The sequence below is a fragment of the Oryzias melastigma genome, linkage group LG12 (assembly GCF_002922805.2).
Source record: "Oryzias melastigma strain HK-1 linkage group LG12, ASM292280v2, whole genome shotgun sequence".
In the NCBI taxonomy this organism is placed as follows: Eukaryota; Metazoa; Chordata; class Actinopteri; order Beloniformes; family Adrianichthyidae; genus Oryzias; species Oryzias melastigma.
The window spans coordinates 26,764,915-26,783,124 of NC_050523.1; the positions used below are offsets into that span (position 1 = coordinate 26,764,915).

At 37.5% G+C, this 18,210-nt stretch overlaps 2 protein-coding genes across 3 annotated transcripts in view; one reads left to right on the forward strand and one right to left on the reverse strand.

Moving 5' to 3' along the window:
* sptlc1 (serine palmitoyltransferase, long chain base subunit 1) overlaps nucleotides 1–8,306 on the reverse strand; it is an 18,360-nt gene extending 10,054 nt beyond the window's left edge. The window contains exons 1-9 of the mRNA XM_024261961.2: nucleotides 8,164–8,306; nucleotides 5,550–5,660; nucleotides 5,384–5,478; nucleotides 5,059–5,152; nucleotides 4,911–4,983; nucleotides 3,507–3,639; nucleotides 3,308–3,437; nucleotides 2,617–2,706; nucleotides 2,207–2,314 (exon numbers count right to left, since the gene is read on the reverse strand). Of these exons, the coding sequence (XP_024117729.1) occupies nucleotides 2,207–2,314; nucleotides 2,617–2,706; nucleotides 3,308–3,437; nucleotides 3,507–3,639; nucleotides 4,911–4,983; nucleotides 5,059–5,152; nucleotides 5,384–5,478; nucleotides 5,550–5,660; nucleotides 8,164–8,217 (888 nt within the window). The 5' untranslated portion in view covers nucleotides 8,218–8,306. The remainder of the gene's footprint in view (nucleotides 1–2,206; nucleotides 2,315–2,616; nucleotides 2,707–3,307; nucleotides 3,438–3,506; nucleotides 3,640–4,910; nucleotides 4,984–5,058; nucleotides 5,153–5,383; nucleotides 5,479–5,549; nucleotides 5,661–8,163) is intronic.
* A 3,853-nt stretch (nucleotides 8,307–12,159) lies between these two features.
* megf10 (multiple EGF-like-domains 10) overlaps nucleotides 12,160–18,210 on the forward strand; it is a 54,213-nt gene continuing 48,162 nt past the window's right edge. The window contains exon 1 of one of the 2 annotated variants that reach the window (XM_024261962.2): nucleotides 12,160–13,090. The gene's annotated coding sequence lies outside the window, so the exon portion shown is untranslated. The remainder of the gene's footprint in view (nucleotides 13,091–18,210) is intronic. The other variant, XM_024261963.2, reaches the window with a different exon arrangement.

Consider the following 18,210-nt stretch of genomic DNA (forward strand, 5'->3'; position numbering starts at 1 on the left):
CTCAGATTCAGCCCTGATAAATAGTGTTTGATCACGCTCCAGAAAGTTCTCTTCAGGCCTTAAAAGAATGATTCCTATGGAGAGAAATAACTATCACCCTGATTTGAGCGAGATCACTACAGTGATTCTCCTGCTCTTCTCTGTACGTTTCTCAGCACGTAGAAACTCAATCTAACTTTCAGAGATTACAGAAATCCTGGTATCAAAACATTCAGCTCGTTCAGGACATTAATGCTTGTATTTTTGATATTCATGAACTTTATAGTTTTTGAAATATTAAGCAAAATATGCCTCATAGGAAATGAATGAGAACGTCTTCAAATTTCAAAATTTTAAGTAGATTATCAACAAGCCTTTAAATATATTTATGGACTATGTTTTCATCTTTTAAAGTAATTTCAAAAAAATTGGAGTTTAGCTAAAATTTTAGCAACATGCTAATGTTTTTGACTAATTTAGTTTACTGATGAATTTTAGTTTGTTTTGGAGTTTAGCTAGTATTTATGCAACGAGTTAGCTCTTTTGGTTAAGTTGATACCTATCAAGTTTTGTTGGGTTAATTTGGAGTTTAGCTCATATTTAAGCAACACGCTAAATATTTTTGCAAAATTGGCATGTATTAGGCAATTTTACTACATTTTTTTCAGAAATTTAGGTCATCTTCAACGCTCTTTGATAGAAGAAAAAAAAATTCCAGTCTCTAAGCAAATTTTGTGACTTTCTACAGAGCAACCATAGAGAGCATTCTGACAGCCTGCATCACAACGTGGTACGCAGGATGCTCGACCGCAGACAGGAAAGCGCTGCAAAGAGTGATCAACTCGGCCCAGAAGATCACCGGCTCCCCTATATATATATATATATATATACATATGTTTATTTTATTTTATTGGCTGGAGAGCAACTGTTTTTTCATTGTATCACAAGCTTCTTGTGCAACAATGACAATTAAAGGATTCTGATTCTAAAAATTAGCATTTTGGAAATAGCATTTGGATTTTCAGTAAATCCCTTCAGCAATTAGTAAATTGCGTCACTATTTTCAGCAAAAGGCTTCAGCATCTTTAGTGACTACCTTCAGCAAACAGCATTCACACTAGCATTACTGCAGGTTATGCAACTTTTCTAGTTCTTGATTTGTAACTCAGATTTTGTGCATAAGTAAACATTTAAGTAATTAAAAAAATACTAAATACAATTTACACATGCACAAATTAAAATTACAACAGCTTGAAACTAATTACACACACAAATCTTTCAAAATCTCAGTTACACACAAATCTGTGGAGAGACTTTTTTTCACGAGATTCGTCCATGAGTGATGCGTTTAAGTACTACTAGAATGTTGGGTCATCAGAGTTTTCTTATCAGCCATTTTAAACTTATATTGTGAATAATATCCGGCAAAACTAGACATTTTCCCACTTTCTTAAACACATATGCCTGATGATTAATATAAAAAGTCTAAATAAGCATTTTAAACTCACTGTTTTGCTTCTGTTACCTTTTTATTTTTACACCTTATAATACCTTATGGTGTAGAAAATATGGTGGAACTATTAATGACTGTGTGGCAGGCAGTCCGCCTGTCCCACTGTAGTACACATAACACAAAGCAGAGGGCGCTAGTGAGCCCAGAGAATGTGATACCACGGCTAAAGAATAATAGAATTAGTCAAGTGCAGCCTTCCAGTTACTCTAATATTGTTTAGCATCAATTTCTAAATGGAGGATTTAATTTTTATACTCCAGAATTTGCTTAGACACGTCACTGTTAGTGATCTCCACTGAGACAGAGAGACTTTTAACACCGAAGAAAGAAAAGGAAGACTTCTACAAACAGGTTATTCATCTGTTTCTTCCCAATGAGCAGCACAGACTTCATTCAGAAGTAAAAGTAAGTCAATAACAACAGTTTTGGTGATTTTTTTCTAAGCTACAGTTTGTAAACGGAAGAAAAATACTAAAATTGAATTTCAAATCATACACTTTAACTGTTGTCAATCAGCTGCTCTCTAGGATTCATGTGTCTGTAAATCTGATGACATCAGTCCCTCACCAGCCGTGAACCTCACATCACTGCCCTAAACGAGGACTTGAACAATGTTTGAATGGTGTGAATCTCTCCGAACCATCACAGCAGCGTCCCTGAACTCCCCGTGGAGCTGGTCTGAGCGGGTTTCTGTTCCAAGATCCGAATACTCACATTGACCCCGAAGTGCTCGGTGACTCCTTTTCCATGTTCTCCCAACACTCCAAACGACATGCTCTCCTCCAGGAAGATCCTCACCTTGTACTTGTACTTGAGCCGAACCTGGAACCACAAATGTGTCCCATGAAGAGACTCGGAGCAAAAACTCAACGCAAGACTCAGAAGACGGTTAGTCGAAGCATAGAAAATAACTGTTGAAAAATAACAGTAAATCAATGAACATAAACACTGGAGCTAAAGGGTTAAATGACTAGTAGATTAATAATAATCACATCTGAGTTAATTAAACAGTAATAGGAGGTTTGGCTAATTAGAAACAGCCAATCAAAGTCAGTTAATTGAATGGTAGATAAAATGCTGGTTAAACATTGTTAAAGAGTGTTTAGGTAAAGTAATGAAATTACCAGCTCAGGGAGGGGGCAGACATCAGCCGTGTTGATGTAAAGTCCCTCCACGACGATGAACTTGCGCGTCACTCGAGCTTTTCGGGGGTTCTTCAAGAAGCAAACAGGAAGTCCAGTGTGAGTGCTGAACATCTGAGAGGAGCCTCATGAGGAGCTTCTCACTACAGTAGAGCTGCCTAGTCTTCGACTAGTTTAATAGTCGATTAGTCGTTACTTTATATTATATGGAGTCAGACTGTAGTAAAGATGAAAGTTATATTGTCATTCTGCTAGCTTTTTGGACTATTTTCACATTTATAAAGGTTTTTGAGGCTACTTTGGAGTTTAGCTATTATTTCAGCTACATGCTAGCTGTTTTGGCTAACTTTTTTTGCTAATTTGGCATTTAACTAATATTTTAACTGGTTATCAGCCTCAGCGTTTTCAGCTGTCAATTTCATCATCTTCAGCTATCAGCACTAGCATCTTCAGCTGCCAGATTCACCTTACAGCATTCACACTAGCATTACTGCAGATAATGGTAGTGTGAATATATCTAGTTTTAGTTAGTTTAAAGCTAATGATGGTTAAGATTTGTGCTTTACATCCAGTTTGCTCATGACCCAACTAGTCGACTAATCAGAAAAAAATAATCGGTGATTAGTCGACTGCTAAAATAATCGTTTCCGGCAGCACTACATCACAGCCCCACCTTCTGGTCCTCCAGCTCCTGCTCCTTCAGCAGCCTCTCCAGGTCCTCCATGTCGTTGTGTTTGAAGTATTTGATGAAGCTCCGAGACGCCTGAAGGCCTTTCTGGATGGAGAAACACGCCGCGTCGTCCCTGCACGCAGGAGTGGGAGCGTCAGTGTGCGGGTGAAGGAATGAGCTGATCCTCTGCTGGTGAACTCACACAAAGATGATGTCCCCCCTCTTGGAGTATGCTGGGATTGCACTGGCAATGGTGGCAAAGCCATACGAATAGATGATGGCTTCCTCTGTCTTCATGAAATTTGCCAGACGACTTTCCAGCTCCAGATGAACATCTGAGGAGGAAGTGAGACCCCCTTTTAATTATTGCACCGTACACTGAAGGAAGGAGGAGCAGAGGAGATCTTCATGGTTTAAAAAAACTTTTGCTGATTCCTGAGGTCAATCAGAACATGGAATCAGCAGTGGGACCAGGTGTCCAGTAGGTCTGCACGATTAGTCGACTAATCAAAACTAATCAACTAATAAAATAGTCGATTGGTCGACTAATCGACTCTTAAAATACTCTTCGACTAATTTAATAGTCGTTACTTTATATTATATGGAGTCAGAGTGTAGTAAAGTTGAAAGTTATAATGAGATTATGCTAGCTTTTGGATTATTTTGACATTTATTGGGGTTTTTTTAGGCTATTTTGGAGTCTAGCTAATATTTTAGCTGCATGCTAGCTAGTTTAGCAGCTTGAGCGTTAGCATTAGCCATCATATGGGAAATTCCATTAAACGTTAGAATCCTGCTAGCAGACTTTAGCTTTATGTGCTAAATCAATATATATATTTATGAATTGATTATTGATCTGTTGAGCTGTTGGATTCAAATCGATTTTATCAACCCGGCCCTACTTCACTGTCAATCAAATTATCAATTGTTCACCTTTTGACAGACAGGCAATTTTTAAAGACGTGCTCTGATCAAAATGGTGTTTTTGATGTTTTGTAGCCTTTTTCTGATGATGGAGGATATCTATAAAGAAAATTAAAGTCAAAACCGCATTTCTCAGTATTTCATTATAAAAACCCTGGAAAATGCCTTTTTTTCACCCAAAAAAAGATCCGTGATGTAGAAAATACACTGGGTGAGCCACTTGCAAACAAACAGATCCATGAACGTCTCGTCTGAGCTGGAATCTGGATCAGAACTGGATAGCTCTGATACTGATAGCTATTTTGTAGCACTGGTAATGTTAGCTTGGGGTTGTGGGGGCTCTACACTAGCGGGCGAACGGTTGATGGGATATCAGCCAAGACATACTTCCATACCAAGAGTCCCACCCACAACTCAGAGGTGAATTTCCAATGATCTCCTGCCGCTCTACAGAAACTATGTCCTGGAAAACGGCACAGGTTTTAGATTTTGGCTAAAAATTGTATCATCATACTGAAAGACACTGGGAACACTCTGTCAGTAGATTAAAGTGGATCAGAGTGGGACTTCAAAAACCCCCTATATTCCTGCTCCTTGCTCCCCCCTGGAGGAACAGGTGCTGCTGTGTCACCAGAACCATCACCTCAGGAATCAGGTTCCTCCACACACGCTGTTCACTCACCAAACGTCCCGTAGAAGCCTCTGGGCCCACATGTGCCCACGCCATATTTCTTCAGAGATGCCAAAGCCTTTTCCTGAAATGAGTCAGAGGGGAAAAAAAATCATTCCAACATTCCTAACAGGGGCTGAAGCTTCAGCAAAGTTCTGACCTTCACACGCTCGCTGTCCAGGAGGCCCAAGAAGTTAAAGGAAGCAAAGTTGGTGCACTCTTTTCCATTGATGATGATTTTGTGGCTGGGGGGTCTGCAGGACAAATATGACCATTTTAGAGTTGCAGAGCTTCAGAAAGCATCAGATCAAACCACGCTTCAAACTCCAGATGTGTTCAACCAACAGTCATGAATGTGAGAACTCGACTGTGAATCTACTGTGTCGGGTTTTCTCAGAGAAAGCTGCTGGTTCTGTCCCACATGAGCCTGAGCGAGGCCGAGAGAGGTGCAGGGAGTGAAGCAGAGGAGCTCTCTGGGATTTTACCCTGTGACCACGTCATAGTTGAGTGAGGGGTGATCTTTGGAAACTGGAGGAACCAGAGGCTCCGGCTGCCATTCCTCAATCAGATCTTCTTTTTCCTGAAACACAGAAGTCGTCAGTCTCCCACAAACTCAGGGGCTGTGGTGGAGTGTCCGCACAGGCGAGTTACCTTCTCTGTGAGTTTGTAGGTCTCGTGCGGTTTGTAAGTCTTGGAGAAAAAGAGGAGTCTGATGATGCACAGGATCAGGATCCCCTCCAGAATCAGGTGATATGCAGGAGCCTGAAAGTTAAAGTCCCATTAGTTGTCACGCACCAGGTGCACAAAATTTGTTCTCCGCTTTTGACCCATCCCCTGGGTCAGGGGTCGCAACCTTTAACAGTAAAAGAGCCATTTGGGCTCGTTTTCAACTGATACAAACCTAGAAGGAGCCGTACAGATTTACTATAGCCTTTAAGAAATTTGGATTTGCATTCGTGCTCTTCTGTTTTTTTATGTAAATATGAATTATGTTTATTTTTTGGCACAAACAAAAGCAAATATAGAAAAATGTACTAACTTCTCTCAAAATGTTCTTTTTAAACGCTTTTACTTTTTACCTCAGTAGATGTCCAAAAAGCTAGCGTGTTGCTTAAATGCTAGCTAACCTCCAAAATAGCTTAAAATTCCTCAGTAAACTAAATTAGTCAAAAACGTTAACCAGTTGCTAAAATACTAGCTAAACTCCAAATCAGCCTAAAAATTCCAGTAGATGACAAATAAATCAAAAACATTAGCATGTTGCTAAAATATTAGCTACCATGTACATCACGGGTGTCGGCCTCAATCGCACAAGGCGCCAAAATCCAAAACACACCTCAGGTCGCGGGCCGAACCGGATAAACATTTATTAACACTAAAAATACATTTTTAAAACCGTAACTTTTTAACACAATTATGAACTAGATTTATAGCACTAACTGTAATAATGCTAGTGTGAATGCTGTAAGCTGAATTTGGCCGGTGAAGATGCTGAAATTGAGAGCTAAAAAACACTGAAGCTGATAGCTGAAAAAGCTGAAGTTGATAGCTGAAAATGCTGAAGCTAATAACTGAAAACGCTGAGGCTAAAGGCTGAAAACAAAGTTAATAGTGCAAAATGCTGAACCTTGTAGTAGAAAAAGCTGAAGCTTATATTTGAAAACACTGAAGCTTATAGTTGAAAACGCTGAAGCTAACAGCAGAAAACACTAAAGCTAATAGTTTAAAAATACTGAGGCTAATAGGTGAAAACAGTGAAGCTAATAACTGAAAACGCTGAAGCTGATAGCTAGATAAAATATTAGCTAAATGCCAAATAAGACTAAAAAACAAAAAAAAACTTAGGTTAGCAAAAACAGCTAGCATGTAGCAGAAAAAATTATTATCTCCAAAACAGCCTAAAAACTGAAAAAGCCTTAATTAGCCAAAAACAGCTAGCATGTAGTTGAAATATTAGCGAAACTTCAAAATAGCCTAAAAAATCTTAGTAAATGCTAAAAAACCTCCAAAAAGCTACCAGAATGACAATTTTTAAAACTGTAAAAAGCAGGAATATTATTCCAGAATAAATCAACTTAAACCTTAAATAACTTTTAATATTTTACTCTAAAAATATATATATTTTTCCAAAATTATACAGGTTAGAAATGAGCGCAAGATAACATTGGGTCATTAATAACAATAAAATAAAATGATCTGGAGGACCGGATCTGGCCCCCGGGCCTTGACTTTGACACAAGTGATGTACATGTAATGTAGTGTATACTAACTGAATACTTCTAAATGAATTGGAACATTTTAAGTTTACAGTATATTAGCATAGGCTAAGTATACTTGTACTTCACTGACAGTCCGATTCCAACCATTTTTGATCTATAGTAAAAGCAATACCAATATTTTTTTATTATGATGATGTCGCTTCTACCCAAAATCTAAAAACCTGTGTCATTTTCTAGGACATAGTTTCAGCAGAAGTTCATCAGAAGTAAGCTTCCGCTAATATAGCCTCCATCCTTTTGTTTACACTCTCCCCGCTAGCTTACAGCCCCTCACAACTCCACGCTGACATTCCAGATGCAACAAAAAAAGGTAGAAGTACATGTAATTTAAACTCTATTTTTTGTCTGCTCCTGATTCACAAGGATTTGAATAAAATACTACTCAGAAGTGCAGTTTAAATCTTAATATTATTTATACATGTCATCCATCATGAGGAAAATACAACAAAAACGTGTCAAAAATACCAAAAACACACTTTTCCCCTCTAAGTGGCTGTTAAAGATGCAGAGTTTTCATTCATAGAAACCAATCAGTCCACGTGTTCCTCCTCCATCTGTTGCCATGGAGAATCGATGAATCGGAGCTCCTGATGATGCTCTCTTGTGTCTGAGTAAACTAACCCTGACCAGCCTCTGGAGCCTGATTGTTGATAACAAGCAGAGAAAAAACAAAACAAGGACGATATCTTTACCCGGGACAGATAAACCCAGAGGGAGTTGACTTAAGTTAGGCTAAACCAGAGTAAGAAACTCATACTAACGGTTAATAAATGCGGGGAGGGGTCGTAAACTTAGAAGTCCCCCTCCCCCCGTACAGACTTCCGCTCAGGGAGCCCCGGTGCTCCACCCCCGGCGGACCCCCGGAGAACACCCTCCGCGCGCGCCCCAGCACCGGGCTCTAAGATAGCGCCGAACGGGCTGTAGTAACTCCACAGCTCGGTACCGAAGAACTTCACCCTCCGTCAGAGCGGGGGGTCCCACCGTACCTCGTAAAAGGCCTGGACCATCTCCACCAGAACCCACTGCTGCCCGGCCGCCATGACGCTTCCGCTTTCTGTGACGTCATTGCCGTGGTGCGTTCAGGTTCCAGCTGGAGTGTCCGTAATTAAACATGCTGGGATGTTGACAGAACTCTCTTCAACTTCATCTGGAAGAATCGCACGCATTACATCAGAAAAAGCGTTGTGATGAACTCTTATGAAAATGGAGGACTAAACATTTTAGATTTCACCGCTCCAAACAATACTTTCAAAATTAACTGGGCCAAACACTTCCTTAAAAATCCAGTCTTACTATGGAATTTTATTCCTCCCTTTTTTTTTCTTCCAAATTTGGTGGCTTAAATTTGATCCTAAATTGTAATTATAATGTACATAAGATTCCAACAAAACTTTCCCAATTCCACAGGCAGGTACTGTTAGCATGGTTTTTTCATAAACACAATTTCTCCCCTCACAAGTGCATAATATGGAACAATAGAGATATTTTACATAAAAATAAGTCACTTTTCTTCAATAATTGGGTGGAAAAAGAAATTATCTTAGTAATTCGATTTTTTTAATATAAATGGGAAATTAATGTCTTATGCTGAATTTCTATACATGTTTCAGATTGCCGTCACACCAAAGGAATACGCCATGATATTTGATTCCATCAGGTATAGTAATGCTTATCAAAAGTGCATACACTCCTTCTCTTCTTCCGTTTTCCCTTAATAATCCTTTAGAAATTGAAGTTGGGAAAATCTGTTTTTCAGACCACAAGCAATAATAACATTCACACTTTATTTAAAATAATTAATTTCTGTTCCACATGTTGTATCTTACTGGAATGGATTTGTTAATAATCTGGATTGGAAAAAGATTTGGATGATTCCTAATAAGTACTTAAGTAAATTAAACAAATTGAAAAAAATGTTGATGTTTGGCTGAAAACAATGTAAAATGTCCAAAACTTTTTGCTATTCTAAAATAAACTTAATAATTTTCAGCTTCAAATGTTCTGTTTTTTTAAACTCAAAATGTCAATTTCGAACCTTTTTTCCAGTTTCAAATCTCTGTTTTAGTTTTTGATTTTGAAAATTTCAGTTTTTAAAATGAAAAAAAAAAAAGATTTGAAACTGCAAAATCATTTTGAAATTATATTTTGAATTTTAAAACCTAAAAAAATCATAACATTTGTAGGTGAAAATAATTAAGTTTATTTTAGAAAAGCAAAAGAAATGTGGATATTTTATTTTTTTTCTCCTAAACACCAACATTTTTTCAGTTTCAAATAATATGGCCCCCTAAATTATTATTTTGGCTGAAAACGGCATGATCAAAAGATGATCAAAGTAGAACTTTATGTCATATCATTTCTAATACATATTCCTTGTTTTACATATTGTCCTCACTTACGCTGAGCTTAGATCTAAAAGATACTTTTACAGGTGAATTCTATATTTTTCTCACTTGTTAGTGAATTTGAGTTATAGCTGAGTAAACTTGTTTCTTCTTCCTGTCAGATAAAGTAGCTTTTGACTTAGACGATTGTGCAATAACCGCCAGCAGAGGACGCCGTCCACCTCAGCCTTCTGCTGTAGATGTTCTTATCTCTTGGATTATTGTAGTTCTGAACAGTGTGGCGCAGTACTTCTAAACTTAATACAGTGCAGATTGCTTGTTATTGTTGTTTAGCAGTAATTTCTTATCTTTTGATTACTAAAAAGCGTTTAAAAAAAGTAATTTGGTCTTCTAAATAAAAAACTTTTTGCCTCTTATCCACTTGTTCATTTTAGTCAAAGTTAATTTAAAATCAGCTAAAAATGTTTTTTATCATCAGCTACTGCTGAATAAAGTTTAGAACTTCCTGTCTTTAAAGGACTTTGAGAAAGTTATTCATTCTTGTTTCTTGTTGCACTGGAACTGATCAGTGGACAAAAATTTAATCTCATTACTTCAGTGAGTAGCTCTGTCCACTGAGCTGCTGCCCTCATCAGTTCAGCATCACGTTTCATTTATAAACTATCACAGATCCACACAGTGAGGACGGTCAGCCTGATGCTCCTGAAACCAAATGAGAACATTTGGAGACAAAATCTTCTCCTTTGTAGCACCAAAGCTGTGAACTAAACGCCCTCAGCTGCTTGTAAACTTCAGTTAAAGTCTCTATTCACTGAATTTTACTTCATGTCTGAGCAGGACTTTTCGGCCTCATATTTTCAATTGGTTTAGATGTTATTTTTTACTTTATTTGCTTTTAAATTTGTTGTGACTGCTTTGTATTGGAGTGTAATTCTTAATTATTTTATAATGATGCGTTTTAAAGCCTTTCCATGGTTTGATCAACTGAGTTTATTTTTCAAATATGCCTTCAGCTGTTTTCTTCTTCTTTTCTCCACAAAGCAGGCTTTGATTTTCTTTCTTTGAATCTTGAGCGGCTCACTACCTCCCTCTAGCGGACATTTGTGGTATCACAGCCTCAGGCTGAGGAATTTACTGTCACTAACTCCCGAAAATACACAGCCTGAAAAAAAAGGAGGGAATCGGTGTTTGTCGTATTGACTGCATGAAAATTGGCCTGAGTTTGACTCCTCCCCCTTGGCGTTCCAAACAGGAAGTATTGCTCGCCACAAGAAACCCAAATCCTATAGACTTCTACGGAGAAATAAACACTTATTACTCAGTAGATCTGTTTGTCAGAAGAACCATTCTTGCTCTGATATATCTATTTGAAGTGTTCTTGCTGATCTTAAAATGTATTTGCAGCACAAGCTATCTAAGTATTAAACTGACCAATCAGATGCTTCAATAAAGCCTTGATTTGTGGGGCTGGGTTAATAAAATCAATTAATTGATTTGGATCTATTTAAGCTTAATAGGTCAATAATCAATTCATAAAAATTTTAATCGATTTAGCACATAAAGCTAAAGTCTGCTAGCTTGATGCTAACGTTAAATAGAATTTCCCATAGGACGGCTAGTGCTAACGCTCAGTCGTCCTAAACATACATTGCTGATTAGATGAACATTTTTACATTTTATAAACTCACAGACATGAATTTTCTAAACTCTTTTGTAAGGAAGAGTTTGGGATTCAAATGAAGCTCCTGGATTTCTGTTCACATGTCACAGTGGAGCCTTTGCAGAATAAAGTCTAACTTGGACCCATCAGTTTTCCAAAAAGATAGACCTTCTCAAATCTTCTATTTCTTCCAAAGACCCTGAAGAGAATGCTGTAAACAATTGTCAGAGTTCTTAGATAAATAGAGTATCTATGACACTTTCACTCAGGTTTTTGGTAAACATTACTCCACAGAAACAGTCCACTGACTTCTAGATGTTTTCCGATTCTTGTAAATATACTCTTCTTCTTTCTTATCTGTTTTTCTTTTTTTTCAATGTTAATTTTATTTAAGTTTTAAGCTCAGTTATCCGTGTCCATGTGTATTTTTGAAGTGAGTTCTTGTGCTTTTGTTTTCATTTATTTCCAGCTCCTGTGTGATTTTTGGAACCACTAAGTTATCACGAGCAAAGCAAGCTTTTGTTCTGCGTCTATAAAGACTTTTAATCTGTTTTATTTAAACAAAATCCCAATTTTAACCAGGGATTTCTACAGAATGGCGTCTCTTCTTTTTCAGTAACTAGACATTAAAATTCTAGTTGTCATTTTAGGAGAAACATTGATCTATATTTGTGTTATGACAGAACAAACTGAGGAGTGAATGAGCACTGGTCTTCAGTTTTCTTTGGTTTTCTTTATTTCTCTCCTGCATTTGTTTACTTCACCCTCAAGCAAAGGAAGTTCTTTGTCAATTGTAAATGTAATATCTATGTTGGTTAGAAGGCATCTCACCTGTTGCCTTTCAGGAAGACTCAAGTAGGGATTTTTACATAATCGGCTACTGTGACCTTCTTTGTGTACAAATAAATTGTTACAATTTAAATGTAATCTAAAAAAATATTTCTCTTTTGTTTTTTTCCCTTCAAACAAGCTACAGTTTGGTGTCCTTGCGTAGGAACCAGAATTCATCTCGAGAGACTTGGTGACCAACTGGAGCTCCAGAGGTGGGTTTGGATTTCCATCGATGTTGTTAAGAACTGCTGCTTTGTATTCTTGTGATGTGTCGACAGAGGACTTCTTCAAGATGTGGATTAAATCACAGAAAATAAAACAATCTTTTATTCTAGAAGCTTCTCTGGTTCAGGCCTTGTTGATGACTGGAGACAGACACTTGTCCTGTAGCTGAAACATCAGTGGCTGATATCTTATATAACGCTGACTCTAGAATGAAGTCAGTCTTTATTAGTCTTATCTCTGACATTTAGATCCTCACATTCACAGATCATTAGCCTCTAACTCACACTGGAGGACAGCCCGCAAACAAAACACTGTTTTGGTAAAATAATCTACTTTCTGTGAAACTAGAATCATTTCAGCAGCAGAGCTTCACATTTTGTCAAAGGTCAAGAAATTATAAAGGATTTTTAATTAAAAAAATAAATAAATCATTTCAAACGATTAATTGGATCTGATTCACTGACCTAAATAGACTCAGAACATCTTTAGTCCAAACGTCAACAATCCAAAAAGCAAATGAAACTTTAAAAATGAAATCTCAAACACAATAAATGAGATCTTACTTAGCGAGAAGTTTTATTGTGGTATTGTTTTTACAGTCTATGGGTTCAACACAAAATCTCCCCCCCTCACTCTTCGGTGACGTGCCCGGAGGATGAAAGACCGAGAAAGCAGCAGATTGGCGTGGAGCTTTGGTGGGCGGGGCTAGCTGGTGACGGACGCGCGCTGGGGGCCGCGGCTCCTCAGACCGAGCTGAGCATCAGCCGTACCCTGCACGGACCCTGCAGACCCCCAACGCTCCGAGCCCGGACCCATGAGGCCGGACCCCGCCCGCAGGTGAACTCCGTGCAGGTGAGAGGCGCGCGCACACTGAAAGCGGGCACGAGACTTTCATGGAACTTTGATGTTTTCTATGTCTTCTTGTAAAAACTGCACAGTTTAGATCTGCACCAGCTCCTTGAATGTTGCGGCTCCGCTGCAGTTACCTGTGAAGTCTTCCTCACTGCAGGTGTTGTGGAGGTAGAGACTGATGCTGCAGGCTTCACTTGAAGCTCAGATGAGCCTCATGGATCCTTTCTTCTTGACAGTTCATGGATGTTATGATATGGAGTAAAATGTTCATTCACAAACAGTAAACATCATTGTCCAGACTGTAACACTTGTGTTGAAATTCCATCAAAGGACCGAGAGTCGATGTATACAAAAGTCCTTCATGATTGTCTTGTGACTGAAGCTCTTACACTGGAGTGTTTGTTTGTTGGTAGAGAGGCAATCTTTGCTGCTACATTGTGCAACATTAAAACTGTAATATTTGTTTATGACATTTAGCCTTAAATCTCCTTTTACTTTGCTTCTGTGACGGTGGAAGTGTGTCTGGGGTAAAGAAACAAACCAGTGTGTGGTTCACAGACAGCAGCTCACACATGTTACCCATCCTTGTTTTGTGTTGTTGTCTTGTGTTGTGTTGCTCATTGCTGTCTCGGATTTAACTGTCTTGTGTTTTGTTGCTAGTTGCTTTTCCGATGTTGTGCCTTGTGTTATATTAGAGTAAATTCTGGAAGGCTGACTGAGCATGCTCAGAAAGGAAGGGTTAGTGTTTGGAGGCAGGAGCAAAAAACATGTGAGGGGATGAAGAGCAGTTCTGGAATAAGAGCATTTTGAGCTGTTATTTGTGTTATTTTTGTGGTTTATCTGGTTGTCAAAGTTTCTATGATTGTTATTGCGTCTGTTGTTTAGCTGATTTTTGCATTGTGGTTGTATTTTCTATTAGTTTCAGGATTTGTTGTTCTTTTCATGAGTTTCAGCTGTTGTAAATGCATGCATGGACCACATCACTTACATGGTTAAATATGTCGGTTTAGATTCTGCTGAAAAATTGGGCCAAGTTAACCCAGGAGATGCTTCACAAAACACACCGACACTTGAAGATAAAAACAAAAATGGGCTGGGATGTGGATGGGATGATACACTGTGACTACAGACCCCTTAAAAATCTTCTCAAAACTGGACGGCACGGCGTTTCACATTCACTTAAACTGAGATAGTTTTTCATTTGTCTACCTTGGCAAGGCAAGTTTATTTGTATTGCAGATTTAATGTACAGTAGGGTTGACACGATTAGTCGACTAATCAATGACTAATCGACAATTAAAATAGTCGACGACTAATTTAATAGTCAGTTAGTCGTTACTCTATATTATATGAAGTTAGAGTGTAGTAATGTTGAGAGTTATGATGCATTATTCTAGCCTTTTGGACGATTTTAGCATTTATTAAGGGTTTTTCAGCTACATGCTGTTTTGGCTAATTTAGGATTTTTTTGTGTTTTTAGCTATTTTGGAGTTTAGTTAATATTTCAGCTAAATGCTAGGCTAATTTGGCATTTTACTAATATATTAGCTTGCTATCAGCTTCAGCGTTTTCAGCTATTAGCCTCAGTGATTTCCGCTTCAGCTTTTTCAGCTATTAGCTTCAACAATTTCAGCCATCAGCTTCAGCGATTTCAGCTATCAGCTTCAGTGATTTCAGCTATTAGCCTCAGTGATTTCAGCTTCAGTGATTTCAGCTATCAGCTTCAGCTTTTTCAGCTATTAGCTTCAACAATTTCAGCTATCAGCTTCAGCGATTTCAGCTATCGGCTTCAGTGATTTCAGCTATCAGCTTCAGCGTTTTCAGCTATTAGCTTCAACGATATCACCTTTAGCGTTTTTAGCTACCTTCTTCAACGATTTCAGGTTTCAGCTTCAGCGTTTCCAGCTGTTAGCATAACGATATCAGCTTCAGCGTTTCCAGCTATTAGCTTCAGTGATTTCAGCTTCAGTGATTTCAGCTATCAGCTTCAGCGTTTCCAGCTGTTAGCTTCAACGATATCAGCTTCAGCTATTTCAGCTATTGGCTTCAGTGATTTAAGCTTCAGTGATTTCAGCTTCAGCGATTTCAGCTATCAGCTTCAGCGTTTTCAGCTATAAGCTTCAACGATATCAGCTTCAGCGATTTCAGCTATTAGCTTCAGTGATTTCAGCTTCAGTGATTTCAGCTTCAGCGTTTTCAGCTATTAACTTCCACTTTTTCAGCTATCAATTTCAGCATCTTCAGCTATCAGCACTAGCATCTTCAGCTGCTAAATTTAGCTTACACAATTCACACTAGCATTAATGCAGGTAATGCTATATATCTAGTTATTAGTTAGTTTAAACTTAATGATGGTTAAGATTTGTGTATTACACCCAGTTTACGAATGACCTGATTAGTCGACTAATCGGGAAAAAAAATCAGTCATTAGACGACTAGTAATGTAATCGTTTGTGGCAGCACTAATGCACAGAAACAATTCAAAGTGCTTTACATAAAACATTAAAAGAAACAAGATAAATAGTAAAGGCGTGATCATCAAAATAAGATTAAAAGAAAGTAAAAAGAACAGAATTTTAAAACAAGCATAGATAGACAGTGTAAATGTAAAGTTTTAAATACATACTAGTCAAATGAGAACAGAAGTCTTTAACCTGGATTTAAATGCAGAATGTTTCAGCTGATGTAAGGTTTCTGGAAGTTTGGTAGTCCTGTAAAAACACTGTTACAGTAATCAAGTCGACTAAAGATGAAAGCATGCACTAGTTTCTCCAGGTCCTGCTTAGACATCAGATCTTTAATCCTTGAGATATTTTTGAGATGATAATAGGCTGATTTAGTGACTGCCTTAATGTGTTTATCAAAATTTAGGTCTGTGTCTATCACTACACCCAAGTTTCTGGCCTGGTTGGTAAACCTTGTTAAAAGCCACCAATTGGTTCTTATTGTGTGAATGCTTACTAAGCATTCACACAATTTTTAAATATTAGCAAAATATGCGCCATTGGAGATGAATGAGAAAGTCTTCAAATTTAGTATTTTTAAGTAGATTAGCACCAAACATTTAAATATATTCATGGGGTATCTTTTAATCTGTTAAAGTAATACCAAAAAAACCTTAGATTTTTGCTAATATTTTAGCAACATGGTCACGTTTTTGGGTAATTTATCTACTGAGGTTTTTTATACTAATTTGTTTAGCTTCTATTTTAGTAGAATGCTAGTGTTTTTGACTAATTTAATTTATTGAGTAATTTTAGGTTTTTAGGTTTAGCTAGAATTAAAGCAACAAGTTTGCTTTTTGGCAAATTTGGTCTTTGCACTAATGTTTTTTTATGCTAATTTGGAGTTTAGCTAATATTTTAGCAACATGCTAAGTTTTTTGTGTAATTTGTTATCTACTGAGGTTTTTTAGGCTAATTTGTTTAGCTTCTATTTTAGCAGCATGCTAATGTTTTTGACTAATTTAATTTATTGAGTAATTTTAGGTTTTTAGGTTTTTAGTATCAAAGCAACAAGTTCGCTTTTTGGCAAATTTGGTCTCTGCACTGATGTTTTTTATGCTAATTTTGAGTTTAGCTAATATTTTAGCAACATGCTAAGTTTTTTTGGGTAATTTGTTACGTACTTAGGACTTTTTTAGGCTAATTTAGAGTTAATCTTCTATTTTAGCAACAGGCTAACATTTTTGACTAATTTAGTTTACTGATGATTTTTAGAGTATTTTGGAGTTTAGCTAAAACCATTTAAATCAAATCAAATCAAACTTTATCTGTACAGCACCTTTCCAGAAAAATACATTTCAGTCAAAGTGCTTGACATAAAAACAATAAAATAAAAAAAAAACAAGGTTGTCACTTTATCAGTTTTCAGTGTCTGTTGTCATGTTAGTATAGTTTGTTCGTTGTTAAGCTATATCTAGCATACTTTATATAGCGTTTGGTTGCTGATAGCTGTCACACTGTAAGTGATTTGTCTCAGTTGTCTGTTTTGTTGGTCATATATCATGACTCATGTCAGTCATGGTGGTTCTGGTTGTTACAGATGTCATGGTTCTTTGTTTCAGCGAGTGGAGCTGCATCTTTGGGTCGGTAAATGTGGCTCAAGAGTCAGAGTTTATTTTCTAAAGAGTACAATGAACCTTATAATTTATCGACTTCATTGATCTGTTGTGTCGAGATTGTTTTAATCATCAAATCAAATCAAATCAAACTTTATTTGTATAGCACTTTTTTAAAAAATGAATTTCATTCAAAGTGCTTAACATAAAAAAAAAATATAGCATTTTAAAAGCAAAAGATAATACCCGCAAGCCCCACCCTTCCACACACACGCACAAAAACAAACACACATCGACATATCGCCACACCATGAAAGAAAAAATAAATGAATGAATAAATAAATACTAAAAGGATCTAAAGCATAACTCTAGAAATCTGGCTTGGTACTGCAGTGAGGAAACAATATTTTTGGGACTTTTCCACACCAGTGACCCCCCCAATCAAGTTCACAGAGTACGCTACCACAGGACCCCCCAGATCCGATAATAATGAATAGAAGATTTTTTTTAAATGAAATTGCCAATTATGCTTAAAACTGTCCTCGTTTGCAGTTGCTTGAAGGTCAATGCACATCCTGCACTATTTTTTGGGGGGTGGGAGGGGGGCGGGCATGCCAGCTAATATGATTTGAGTTTTGATTCAGAACAGTTGAGGTGGGTTCTCATTGGTCTTTACAAGCAGCTCTTTGAATTTTAAAATACGATTCAGTGCAACACATCAAAGCTGGGACTTGTGTCATTGCTGGTTTGTATCTTTGTCAGATCCTTTTTTTGGGTAATAACTCATCCAGTCGTAGCTCTACAGCACTGACAAAAGCATGTATGGAAGCATGAAAACCAAGAGAGCCTAAATAAACATGAAATCCAAATTGTTGCCTTCAAATAAGTTAGGAGTTATTTTTTTAAGCTATTTGTCCTCATGTGCCCACAGGCTTTCAGGAGGTTGTGATGACGTGCTTATTGCAGCCTTTGAGCTGAGGTCCTCTCTGTCATTTTGGAACAGTGGATGAGAGGACTAGACTTAGAGGTAGGGGTGTGTGTGGGTGTGTGTGTGGGGGTG